At 43.1% G+C, this 13,571-nt stretch overlaps 1 protein-coding gene and 1 long non-coding RNA gene across 10 annotated transcripts in view; both read right to left on the bottom strand.

Moving 5' to 3' along the window:
* RAPGEF2 (Rap guanine nucleotide exchange factor 2) overlaps positions 1-680 on the bottom strand; it is a 181,172-nt gene extending 180,492 nt beyond the window's left edge. For 5 of the 9 annotated variants that reach the window (XM_068681094.1, XM_068681087.1, XM_068681091.1 and 2 more), the window contains exon 1: positions 197-679. Coding sequence is in view for 8 of the 9 variants with exons in the window: in XM_068681087.1 (XP_068537188.1) it covers positions 197-265 (69 nt within the window). In the remaining variant the exon portion in view is untranslated. Of the gene's footprint in view, positions 1-196 lie in introns of all 9 variants that reach the window. The other 4 variants (XM_068681090.1, XM_068681093.1, XM_068681089.1 and 1 more) reach the window with 2 other exon arrangements.
* A 6,015-nt stretch (positions 681-6,695) lies between these two features.
* LOC137856117 (uncharacterized) lies at positions 6,696-13,390 on the bottom strand. Its single transcript, XR_011096204.1, has 2 exons — positions 8,342-13,390; positions 6,696-8,139 (listed from the first exon to the last, which is right to left on the bottom strand). It is a non-coding gene; the product is annotated as an uncharacterized lncRNA (long non-coding RNA).
* Positions 13,391-13,571: the final 181 nt, after the last annotated feature.

The following is a 13,571-nucleotide window of genomic DNA, read 5'->3' as shown; positions in this document are numbered from 1 at the left end:
GCCCCGGTCCCCAGCGGCTTCGGGACCTCCGCGACCCCCGGTGCGCCCCCGCCGCTGGCCGGGAGCAGCCGGCGCGACCCCCCCGGGGCGAAAGGGGGGGAAGGAGGAAAGTTGGCGGCTGCGGCCGCCCCGTCCCTGCCTCCTCCCCACGGTGCCCCCCGGTTCCCTTCCCTCTCGGGGTGCCGGTGCCGCTTACCTGGGGGCTGCGCTCCGCCGGGTTCTTCATCACCGCCTGGCGGAAGCTGTTATCCACGTAGGACGCCATCGCGCCCCTCTCCGCCGGCAAGGCGGCGGGGAAGGAGGGAGGGGAGGAGAAGAAGGAGGTGGAGGAGGAGGAGGAGGGAGGGCCGGCCGCGGCCTGGCGCTGCGGGCCGGGGCGACGAGGAGGAGGAGGAGGAGGAGGAGGAGGAGGAGGCGAGGGGGGGGCACCGCGGGCTCAGCAGCGCCGCCGCCCGGAGCAGGCCGAGACCGAGACCGAGCCCCGGTGGCGAAGGGGGCGCGGGGGCGCCCGGCGGGCTGGGGGCGCCTGACGGCGGCGGCTGGGCGCTCCCGCTCTACCCGGCCCTGCGCCTGCCGCCGGCCCGCTGCCGCTCCGCCGCATCCCCCCGGGCGCCTCCGCCTCCCATCCGGGCTGCTGGGGGGCTCCGCGCCCGTCTCGGCCACGGGGAAGTTGCTGGCTCCGGGAGGCGGAGCGCCGGGGCGGGACGGGGCGGGACGGGGCGGGCCGAGGGGGGCGCTTTGTGCCCGGCTCCCCCCCGCTGGGGTCCCGCTGGGGCCCCCGCTGCCGCCCCGGTGCCCCCAGGTGGGCTCTCGGGCTCGGTGGTCGAGCTGGGCTCTGCTGCAAGCCGTCCCGGGAAGCTTGCCCTGCCCCGAGAGCCGCCGCCCGTCGTTTGGGCGATTTTCGCCCCAAAAAGATGGGGTGTGAGCGTCCCGAGGGTGCCGCCAAGCTCTGGGACCCCACCTGTAGGGTGGCGTGGCTGGGGGCCGCGGGCAGGCCACCTGCTGCCATTCCTCCCAAAACCCACCCAGGCCGGCCGCCCTCGCTGCAGCATGGGGGGACAGGCTGAACGTTTGGGGGCTCCCCTCGGCTCTGTCCTCTCACCTGAGCTCAGGCTTTAGAGCACAAAGGTCTCATCTCATGGCTGGTCAGGTTTGTTTGTCACGACACTGAACACGGCGCAGCAGCAGCTTAAGAAATGCTAAGCAGGGAGCTGTTACTAATGTGTCATTAGTGGCAATGTAGAACTGTTACTGTATTTGCTTTTGTAAACAATGTGTACCCTTTGCTGCTACGTATTGGGCAGTGTAAATAATACTGACATGAAGAAATCTGATGGAATTGATTTTCAGTCACTAATAAGGGTTTGCACATTTTTATTGTAAGGTAGCACGTTTGTTTTTATTTTTATTTGTGAAAAACAACGAACGTTCATAGGGAGAACAGTTTTTGTCTTGCATGACAAACACTTCTTGTCTCAAGAGACAAAGCCATATGCTTTTAGACATGGATGACTCTCAAGCAGGCCGTGTCCTCAAATGGTAGTCTACTAAACCTCTTGAATGAAACCTGCTTTTGGTTCGTTAATGAAGATAACTCTCTGGGCTAAGCCCACTCGTATGTGGGGTATAATTCTGGGCAGACCACGGGAAACAGGGAGAGCTCCACATCCCAGCTATATTTTGCCTCTGGTTGCTTATTAGTAGTCCTTATGGGGAATAATTTTATTTTTAACTAGCATTGGACATACAATGTCCTTTGCCCTGAAAAATAAGTTTTAAATATGCCTCACATTCATCATCCAGCGAGTATCATTTCTTCAAACTAATCAAGCCTGCAGCTACATGGAAGTACCAGCTTTTCTGAAGATCAGCATACCAACCCGGAGTGCTAAGATTTTCTTTTTTTGTGGGGCATATGTACGCGCCGAGTGCCACAGGAATGCAAGGAATGCTCTCTTGGGCTCTTCTCTTCCATCACTTCGGGGCACTGAATCTCTCCTATTGCAGACAAGCTTGCCTGACATGTTCGTATCTCTAAATCAAAACAGAGCTACCCACTCTATTTTAATATGTAATTATCTTTAATTTCAGACCTGTTAGCTTTAACAGCATAAAGTGAAGGGTTTCACTCTGATTCATTTTTGTTGTTATCTGTTAACAGAATACCTGTGATTCACAATGATACTTAACTTCAGCTGATGGGAGTTGGGGAGATCTGTTTATACGCTGATCAGAGTAACAAATCTTGATGGCTATAGATGTATGTCAGAGGCCTATCACACACCACAATGGAGATGGCAATGGATGAAAGCTAGAGAATTACATAAAAATACATTCAACAATTTCTCAATAGTATTTAAGAATATGTTGCACTTACACTTTCTTTAGTTGTCTGTAAGCAATATGTTTGTATTACGCTGATGCTTCTGATTTTTTTATTATCTCCACAGTGGATACAAGTCTGTCATCTATGTTGTCTTTTCTTCCTGATATTAGAATAGCTCTTACATCTGAATGGGGAATATATAATCATCAAAAATAATCATCAAAATAATCACCAAGATACACAGAAAAATATTTTTAAAGTACACATTTGTTAATCACTGGGAAAACAAAACAAAACAAAACAAAAAAACTATTTTTCATGCAAATGTTCAGTGAAGTACAATATACAATATCAAATGCAGCCTTTTTGTCTTTCCTGTTTTCTGACTTCAGCAGTAGATCAATACGTTTTAGAATATACACATATATCAGGATCTGCCATTCATACTGCGTTTCCTTTTTGGTTGTTCCTTAGTCTATCTACATTAAGCAGCCTGATTTACAGTGTTTTGTTGTGTTTTGGTATTTTTTTTCTGGGGACTGGTCACATCATTACTCTACATAGGTTTCCTACCCCACCGAACAATAGAAAATCAAGAGTTAACCATGTACAGTGCATATGGTACATACATTGCTGGTAGTTCAGCCATATGAAGAAGATGCAACTCAAAATGTGACAGCTTGATATAATATTGCTTAGTAGTGTTATGTTAAAAAAGAAATAAAAACATCCTATAATTAGTCACCATTTTAAAACATTTCAGGAAATGCATTTTTCTTATAAATTGCAGGATTTTTGTCTTCCCGAATATCTCCATTTACTTTAAAGGATTAATTGAAATGGTTAAGTCAAAGTTACTAAAATGCCAAGGAAAAAATTCAGCTGTTCTGTGAGCTGACCCTCATGTTAAAAAAAAAAAAAAAGACACTCATGTTTTCAATGGCTTGCACTTGATTGAGCCACACAGCTTTTTGTTTGTGGCACCAGTTACTGGTCACCAAGAGTTTAATACCTGGATTGTTCAGCAGAGGCCAGCCTGCTCTGATAGGGAAATAGAACATTGTCTCTTTGGGGATTTCAGTAAATTATACAGTTTCAGAAAAGTATATAGTCAGTGCAGATAAAAACTCACTGATCTCCTTTCTTTGGGTAAATTGTCACTTTCATATATCTTCTGAAGATTGGGTGGCAGCTGAAACAAATTCACACAGATGAGTTCCAGTATGCAGAACTGCCTGTCAAGTTCTTCCCAGCTCTCTTCTGGCCACTTCCCTGAAAGCATAAAAAGTTACTTTCATAACTGTGTTGGTGGAACATAAAGGGGAGCCAATCTGATGAACCACTCCATAGCTGACCTTGAGAATAGGAGTCATTCCCATTGGGCTGGGCAGAATCCAATTTAATTGGATTTTAAGACAAGGATGAATGTTTCCTGGTACAAGTAAGGCTACTGCCATCTCCTTCGAACAAGCTTAGCCTCTATGCTCAGTTTTTGGGGATGACAACATTTCCAAGAATGCTGTTCTTTTGGAATTTATACATGGATGTGATTATTACCATTTGCAACTCCATTTTTTATTGTCTTTTACAACATGAAGAACATGTTTTTGTTTTTAATGCATTCTCTAGCTACATGGCTATTTTTCAACTAGAAATCTCCAGTGTACAAGCACAGTAGATAACCACCACTCTCTATCCCTGAACTAGAAGGGTAAGATAAAAAGATATCAGTGAGTTGATACAGTCCATGCTAAAATAATTATTTGAATGTTTACTGTTGCTTTGTTGGCCTTTTGTACCTGTAAGGCAGCACAAAATTCAAAATGCTGTAAAAAAAGAGACTGGCATGTGCCACTAAACAAAATTTGTCTTTTGCTTTTTCTTACAAGGAACAAGAGAAGAGTTTGTGACTACTATGATGCATCTCATACATTTATTCAGAATTTGTCACTGCATGTAGAATATGTCACTGCATTTGGGAATATTTGTCACTTAACTTATGCTGTACCTGCAAACATATCCATCTAAACCAGCTTTAACTAGTGAGTTTAATACTAGCAGTGGCAGCTCAGGGACCAGCATGAACCAGCTGTCCAAGTATTTATAGGGTCATCTGTGAAGAACTCACAGCACACACAGTGTTCCCTTCAGCCATGCTGATAGAATTAACTATACAAAGGGAAGAGTAGCCAAAATCTGTATTGTGGGAGCACCTCAGAAGCACAATAACAGACCGCTGACTGTGCAAGGTACTGTATGAACACCAAATTATGAACTCTCAAGAGGTCAAGCCCGAGTTTCTGAAGAAAGCACAAGTAGGTCCAACACAAGCTTCATTAATGCTTGTGACCATCATACACATGTACCCGTTATCACTCAGTCATGGAAATGCTAGTTGTGGTTTCTGATTGATATAGATAAAAAATGCAGTCTACTTCTTCCCAAATAGTCATCCACAATCTAATATAAGCAGGATATACATAGGAGCAATTTCAGCTGTTGAAGTATATCATATCGCAGTTTTGTGAACTATATATTCAGTGCCACATATATTTCAAATGCTATATTTAAGTAGCATCCAAAATAAGGAAAAAAATACCTCATTCTTATTCATGTTTTCATGACTGGACAAGTTAGAGCCCAAACTTACATTTCTGTGTTTTGTTTTTAAACCAATATATTTCCTGAAAGAAAACACAAACTTACTCTTTCTAAAATAACTGTAATTGAGTTGTTTAAAATAATCTTTTGAAGTTTCTACAACCTAAACATTACATGATTGTGCTGAAATATGAAACAGGGAAATTGTCTAGAAGCCAATCTAGACAGGATTACTATTTATTCAAAGCTGGCCAAGTCTTTAAAAGAATTTAACTCATAAGTATTAACAATGGGTAGCCAGATAATCATTAATATCTAATGATACTGCTTTTCATAAACGCTAGAAGCTGACAAAGTTAAATCTGTTCTGATAATAGATCACGTAGAATGATAAATAAAGCATGCAATTCTCTGCAAGGAAACTGAAACACAAAAGAAGTGGGAATTTTATTTCTGCACAAAGATGTGAAATATTCATAAGAGAAAAATGTATTGTTAACTCTGTTATTAAGACCTTTCACTGCAAATGTGCTATTTTCATTATTAGGATTCTATACTGATTGCCTAATTTTCACTGTCTACCATCAGAAAAAATATTTAAGATAATCAGTTTTATTATGTACGATTGACATATTTGGCTTCGGTCTATACTAGCCCTTTCAAAAAACATGAATATATTTATAATTTTTGGCATTTCTGCAGGGCATTATTCTATAAATTAAGTTTACAGCTGGTAGCATTCTTCTGTAATGAATTATTGATTAATTATTCCACATATTGCCTTTCCTCGGTCAGCCACCAAGCATTGTTTACTGCACTGCTCGATGAGCTTGCGCTGGAAATGTTTCTTGGAACGAATCCCCAGATGCCGCATTCCCGTCATGTTTCACCTCTTTACTCTTGTCATCATGTTCTATAGGAATCGGCCGCACTCTTCCCTGCGCACTACATTGCATCGTGAATGTGCTCCAACATGATACTACCAGCACTCATTAGAAGAGCATTTGCATCTCCATTGCTTCCTAGTGACCTTTATAAATCATTCCACTGCTTCAAAAATAATAATCGTTGTGTAGCGTGTTTGTGTTGTTCAGCCTTCTTCATCCTTCAGTCACCACTTAGATCTGTTCAAAGCATATGGGGATGTGTGGGTGTGAGCTTAAGTGAATGTTTCCATGCCGTTCATACATATCCTGGCAAAGCATATTCACACCTTTATCATAATGTGACAAGTACTAGGTACCAATTTAAGTAGATAAAATCAGCTTTAAGTTCAGTAAAATCTAGAAAAGTTAATATTTTTGCTACTTACAATCAGTGATATCACACTCCATCAACTTACGTTCCATTTGTTTTTCCAGGAAGAAACCATCTAGTACCTGGAATAAAACAGCATTAAAATCTAATTTTTCCTTGTCCCAGGAAAGCATATTCCAGTTAGACCAACGCTGAGGTAAACTATCAAAGCAGTCTAAGCCTACCCTGGAATTGTCTTGATTGGTCCTGACAGTTTAATGATGATATGCCTAACCTTGTGTATGCAGAGTGCCCCGCTGCATCCATCAAACAAGAATATTTGTATTAGATCATGTGTCAAAAGGTTGTTATGACCAAGTGTGTTTTCCACAGAATCTATGATTATCAGTAATGCCAGTGGAGAAAAATAAGAGTTTCTATGTCTTTCTTCTTGTAGGAAACTTGGAGAGATTCCTGTTTCCACCTCCAGCTAACATTGTGAAAATACATAGTGATAAATCCAAGTATGAAATTCATCTGACATGAAGGAACTGACAAAAATAAGCAACACTGCAGAGGTGAGCTGTTACTAACCATGGGATAGAAGTTTACCTGATGTGTTATTTGTACTACCTGGATCTATTTCTAAGACACACTCCAATAACCACTTTCCCTCCATTTGTGTGCGTAAACTTCACTGTTTGTTCTATGTATTAAGCAGATACTTATAATACTCTTTAAACATTCAGCAGCAAGCTGTGATAAATCTTCCTACTTCTCTAACAACTGGTTTATGCCTGGAACATCCACTATCAGCCTCTTAAACCATTGCTGCAAGAACATGGGAACATCCTTCTGGCTTCCAGAACAAGTTTACAGAAAATAAAAATAGAAGATTGCCCCCCTCATTGTTGCTACAGTTAGAGGAAGTTGTCAACGGGAGGTCTGCAGCCAAGCAAGTTTATCTTGTAAGTGTTTTCTAAGTCAGGAATAGAAACTGAAATGTGGGAAGCAATTGTACAGAAAGAGGTACTAGGGATGGAGATTACAATCTTGTGGGAAACCAAGTGACTCTTTGGAAGACATTCATTTCAAAAGACACGTGAACCCTTAAAGATTTTGTCACAGGGAAGTTATTTGCTCGGAATTTTCCCTTTTTTCAATGCATTAACAACTTGAAATACTGCTGACATATGCTGGCATCTGACTGACACGACAAAAGCACTGTGCACTGCTGCAATAAAAACACCCTTGTGTTACCCGTATTTAGCTTTTGTTTCTCTTTCTTCAGCTCAAGCTAGCTGGAATGGAGACAGCCAAATGTATTTAGTCCTTGGGACAAGGAAGTCCTGGCATACTTCAGGAATATCCTCCTTCAAATATGCTGGAGGGTGGAGACTGGAATCCACACGCTCCGGTGCATGTGCAATTAGCATCCACGTGAGGCAGGGCTCAGGTGGATCATTTCTCCTGCTTCTGTGTACCTTCATATTACAGCCCAGGTCCTCGTCTAACAAAAACCTTTGTGTTTCAAGGAGATGAGCTGGCTTCTGCCTGCTGAAAACAGCTACGGGTCTGTTCCTTGGCTCTGGTCCCTGCTGGGGCTGCTGGGAATTCCCATGGTGTTGCAACAGAGGACAGACATGCTCCTTTTCATCTCCAGCTAAAAAAAAATAATTTAAAAAAATAATGATTTTAACTCCCAGATAGAGCGACCTCTCTGAGTTGTGCTCGGCAGTGCTGCCAGGAAGGGGTGCATAACGAACAACAAAACAATCTTGTGCCTGTCTGTCCAGTGGCAACATCTGTATCGTGTTAGCAATGCTCAGACTCTTGAAATGATAAGTCTCTCAGGTTGAACTTAGCTGTGTAACTTCATTCCATGCATGCAAGTAGCTTATAATTCTGCCTCAAGCCTTCTCATTACTCTTGCCTTCAGGATGAAGTTAGATTCTTCTTGTCGTGGAGGAAAAGAGCTGAAGTACAAGAGAAAATTTCATCTTTAATTAATTTGTCTTGGTCCCTTATGCTTCTGAAATAATACCAGTGCTCCTGAAGTTAAGTATTCACACGGATATTTGTTATATGCAAATAGACTTTCTGAAGTTTTATTTGAAGTAGCTGTAATTCTTAACCTATACTCCTCACTAATACATTTTTATTAAAGATCCCACTCACCACATATATGAGCCAGACAGCAGGTTGATACTCCTGGGCAACGTAAATAAAATTGATTAAAACACACATCAGCACATCTTCAAAGTGTGAAGAGGGGTCTTTCAAGCAATAGCATCACACTTTCTTTGAAACTAGTGGTAGCGGTGTAGATACTCAGCTGGTTTGAACCTGGAGAGCAGCACTGAACTGAGGGGAATTATTTCCCTACCGTGGTTAAATCTTAAAAAAAAAAAAAAAAAAAAAAACAAAAAAAAAACACCTTGTGGGAGTCAAGTTGCACCTCATTTTGTGAGAGCTTCAAACCTGATGCTTCCAAGGGCAGTCTTGTGGGAAATAAGAAAGGTATTTGTAGAGGGATGGAGATGTGAAGGCATCTGTTACAGACCAGTCCACAGGTTGCCTGAGCCCATACCGCAGTCCTTGCAACTCTTTGTTCTCATAAGATTTAAAGAGAAATACAAGTGCTGAACACATCCAGAGCATTACATAGCTTTAAGGCAGTAACTTACACCTCGTGGTTTTGCAATGAGCATACATGTGTTTTGTCATCAAAACCATGCAGGTATCGCATAGCCCTGGTAGAGCATCTCTTTCCCCCAGATGTTAAAGGTTAAATCATGCAGTGTCTTCCAACTCTTAAAGGCAAACGAAAGTGCTTAATTGGCCCAGATGTAGTCACTTACACAATTATAAAGCAAAATAAGGTAGCTGACATTAAAGGCCGTGGATGTGGAATCCATAAAAATGTGATAACTTTTTCCAGCTGTGATTTCCCAAACAGCAATTTTCATGACTTTTTCTGCACATCGTTCCCATGAATTCATCTGAAACACTGTATGGTGGTCAGAAAACCAGAAAAGAGCTGACGTTTCCCATTTCTCCAGAGTAGTTTCTGGGGCCAGATACCCTTCCAAGAGCAGCTAGAGGGAGATAAGATCTGAATATAGAATTTTCAAGGAAAAAAATATCCTTTTGTAGGGTTAAAAAAACATGACTAGCTTATTCACTTCCACTCCTTCACCCTACTTTTTTGTAGCATGAGAAGATGGGCATCTCTGCCACACCAGAGAGCTCAATAACTAATTCTCAACATCTTTCTCGAGATGCTGCAGAGCCCTATTTTCACCAGACATAGCTATGTGGTTACTTACCCAGTTGAAGAAAAAAAAAAAAAATGAAGAAAACAAGGCTTAATCAAAAGAAGGAAGCTGAAGCAGAACTAAAATAAATACTTGCTTTAACCTGTCTAGTTTTATCCTTTTCATGACTTGGACTAGACAGGTTAATCGCAACCTATTGCTCCCTGGGGAGCATGAAGTAGGTGTGTATCTATAAAGTAGACCCCTTCCCCTTGAAATCTTCTGATGGTTTATTCAGGACAAGCAACTCTCCATCTCTTAAGAATTCTTTATTGGGCTAAGGTGACTACTGATTTCTTAGCCAGTTTTTGCCACCAGCTACCTATGCATGTACAGAGGCTCACAGAGGGTACAAAGACCCCTAATGCTGATAGACACTCCCCCAGGGCTTACTGACCTGGTTTAGAAACCACATCTCACAGAATGATCTTGGCCCTAGCCAGATCATGTCTGCTGGTCAACACTTTAAACTTTTATTGGCTTGCTTGTGCGAGGTAAAGCATGCCAAGGCAATCACGCCAGTAAAAGCTCAGCAAGAATACATAATTATAAAGATGCCTTTCACAGCTACAGCTTATTTCAGCCCCCTCACTGAAATGAGATGCAATATTACAAGAACTTTTGGTAGAACTGAGTTCATACTGGGGCTGTTGCTGTTACTGTAGCTGTTTTAATCATAATCATGCAGTTAAAGCAGAAAAAAAAAATCTTGCACTATCCTTTCAACTGAGAAGACAGACATTTTTCATCACTCCTTCTAAAATCATTTCCCTCTGTTTTGAAGTATGGTTTGAGGCAAGCGCTCCAGATCCTCTGTCAAGCTTAGGTCTCTTTGATGATCCCTTTCAGCTCCTGTTCCGCTTTATTTGAAGCTTAGTGCAGTAGGAAATTTGGCCTCATAAATTTTAGAAATGCTGTGTATTTATCTAGTATTACTATAACCTGAGATGCATTTTAATTTTTGATGTCACTAATCACTTCTTTCATACAGAAAAACATGCTGCCATGGTGTAACTATGATTTTTTTTGACAGGAAAACATCAGAGAGGAACACCAGGGAAGTGTAAAGATTTCCTTCCTTTATAATGCTTACTGAGTGATACATCTTTGAACAAGTCACTGACATGTGTCCCTCCTTGTTATAGAATATATAACAAAATGAACGCACCTCACAGGAGCTTTCTGAGGACTCGCGCTTGTAAAGCCCTTTTGAGGATGAAAAGCATTATATAAGTATTGAGCGCTAATCTCAGGCATGTGGACAAGTTGTGCACATTCAAAGTAAAAACCTTTCTAATAACATCCATCTGCATCTTGAATACAAGAAAGAAATTGTAAGACAGCCTGTCAATGATCAAGGCTTTTGCATGCAGCTCACCCTACTGTTTGGCTGCTGGCTAGCCTCAAGAGTCCACAGAGGAAAATGGCTCTGAAGGAAGGAATGCGCATGTTAAGCAGAGGGCAGCTTTTGTGAAGGGTGAGAAAAATAAGGCAAACACCCTCAGCTGCCAAAGTGCTCCCTGGTACCCAGAGGAATGAAGCGAGAAGGAATGGGAGGAAGAAATGGCAGTAGGCAGGAGCCCTCTCTTCTCTCTAAGAATGCTAGCCTGTATGCCCTAAACACTGAAATAAAACACATTTCTACGTCGGGACCAGCCTGCTTTGCATTAAGGACATTTCTCCGTGGAGAGGCTGAGAGAAGTCAGGGAAGGATTTATTTGGAGCTGCAGCACCTAAGCCAACCAAGAATGCATGCCAATCTCCAAAACTGTATTAATGCTGCCACAAAGTCCTTCAGAAAGGTTTGTGGGTCAATGCAGTACAATCAGAGGAGGCCCTGAGGAGGCCCCCATGGCTCTTTTTCAGGTGGCATGACCTGTTTATTCAGCAGGACTTCCTTCACCACCAGACCAGTGCTGCTGGCATGCAGGGCACTGGCTCCCTGGCTCCTCTAGCACTGCATGCAGAATCATCAGAAAACCCTCTGATATATCCAATGTTAAAAGGATCCCCCTTACTTCCTATCTCCAGTCATGCATGGATTAAGTTCACTCAGGCTGTGCCCCAGCTATGCTGCAGCAAACACAGAGTTTCAGCCAAGAGCCCTCCTTCACTTCCCACAGCACCTTGGTCTCGCTTTTTTCCTATGATGCTTCAGGCACTACCTACCTCAGATGCAGCAAGGTTTAATTAAGTCATATACGCAGGAATTAAACTAATAACAAGAAAATCTCCATCTATCATCATCTATTTAGGAAATTTCATCTGGAAAGCTTTCTAGTCTCCCATTAAAATGTTTACATGCAAGAGTTTTCTCCTCTAATAAATTGGAATTTACCTTTGGGTAGTACCTTTTATTCTAATAACCTGTCTTTACTGAAAAGTTGATTCCAGTCATGACTCACGTGTTGCCTTTCATTCAAATTCCTGCCATATCCAAAAAGCCTGGAATTAAATATTCAAGCGGCTTTTAATTCACATTATCTTGCCACAGATCAATTCAGCACGACTCATCAACTAACATGATCAATAATTAATGTGGCTGCACATCATCTACATCAGGCTTCTCTTAGTCCTCTTGCATCTTCCTACAGTTTGCTCTGAGAGCCATTCGGTGAGCTGGGGCTCACCAGAGCATGCTTCATAGAAGAGTTCAGTCCATTAAAATGAAAAAAAAAAAAATAAAATTTTGAATATGCTCTTGGAATTGTTGAGGATACAAAAGATGAGTCCTGGTGAGTCTTGCTACTATGGTATATGGTGCTACTAACCCCAGCATTTGCTGTCCTGACCTCCCCTCTACAGCAGGGATGGCAGAAGAGCACGAGCCCTCAGCTCAGTTGCTCCAGCCCCCAGCCTGGCATCTTAACTCCAAGTTTTGCAGCTGGAGCTGAGATGCCACACTACAGACTGCAGGAGGAACGATTCACCTCGCTGGGAGCATTCTGGTCTTTGGAGGAGGGGGAGTGAGAGAGCTACCCACTGGTGTGAAACTGCCACACTGCATCCAAGCAGTGGCTCCAGCACACAGCCAGGCCCAAATAATTAGCAATATTGATATCTGCTACCAAGAACTCCCAGTAAGCAAAACATACAGGTTTTCTTTCAGCTTTTCAGCAGAAAACCCTGTCAGTGAGTTCACACATTCACTTACATCATAGATTGCTGCATCCAGCTACCAGAGTTGTTCATTTAGAAATGTTTTAAGAAACTACCAGGTCCAAGTAGGCAGCAATGGCAGAATGCATGCTGCAGCATTGCCTCCTTTCTGCCTCCATCTCGGAAACACAGCCCTGCAGCAAGGTGGCTCCTTTGCATGCCCTGAGGGAGTCCTGACACCTCTTGTGTGGCTGCTTCAAAACTAGATGCACTTTTGCGAGCCTTTTAAATGAAATTAGCATCCTTGTTACTGCTGAAGATTTTGAAATCGTTTGATCTTATCTGTAGTCCACCAACCATAAGGCACATGTGTTTTCCTGTATTTTATTTTTCCATGACTTATTAGGCTTTTTATATACAAATCATATCTATGCCAGTCAGAAAGGTGGCTTTTTACTCTCCTAAATAGGTACATAACATTGACTGTAAAATAAGTTTGTATAGTGTAAAGACACACAAGAAAAGTACAGGCTATCCCCCTTACTGTAGGGAGCCGAACAATGCCAGCTTCAGCAGATGGAAAGAAGCACAGCACCAGGTGCAAGCACAACACCTTTTCAGCTACGCTGGTATTTGAAACGGCTAGACTTTTCCACAAAGACGAGTGGGAAGACAAAGCCAACCCCTGAGCCTGGCCCCAGAGGCAAGGTACTGTGGCCTGCCACCACTTGGTGCGGACGCTAACTGGAGGCTGCACCCAGGAGGCCCTGGCCAGGCCAGGAGGAGGCTTGGTGTGCTCCCAGCCCTGCATGATGGAGAATGAAGCCAGCTGGCTGCAAGGCTCTGGGGAGAGGCTGCAGGGGAGGCACAGGGAGGGAGGAGGAGGAGGAGTGAGAAATGGGGGAACAGGCCTCAAACAGGAGGGGAGAGCTGACAAGCCAGGCTGGGAGGAGCAGCTGGAGGGTCAAGAGGAGGAGCCAGGAGCAAAATGC

Source organism: Anas acuta, chromosome 4 (genome assembly GCF_963932015.1).
Source record: "Anas acuta chromosome 4, bAnaAcu1.1, whole genome shotgun sequence".
NCBI lineage: Eukaryota > Metazoa > Chordata > Aves > Anseriformes > Anatidae > Anas > Anas acuta.
This window is presented reverse-complemented; position numbering and strand designations above follow the sequence as displayed.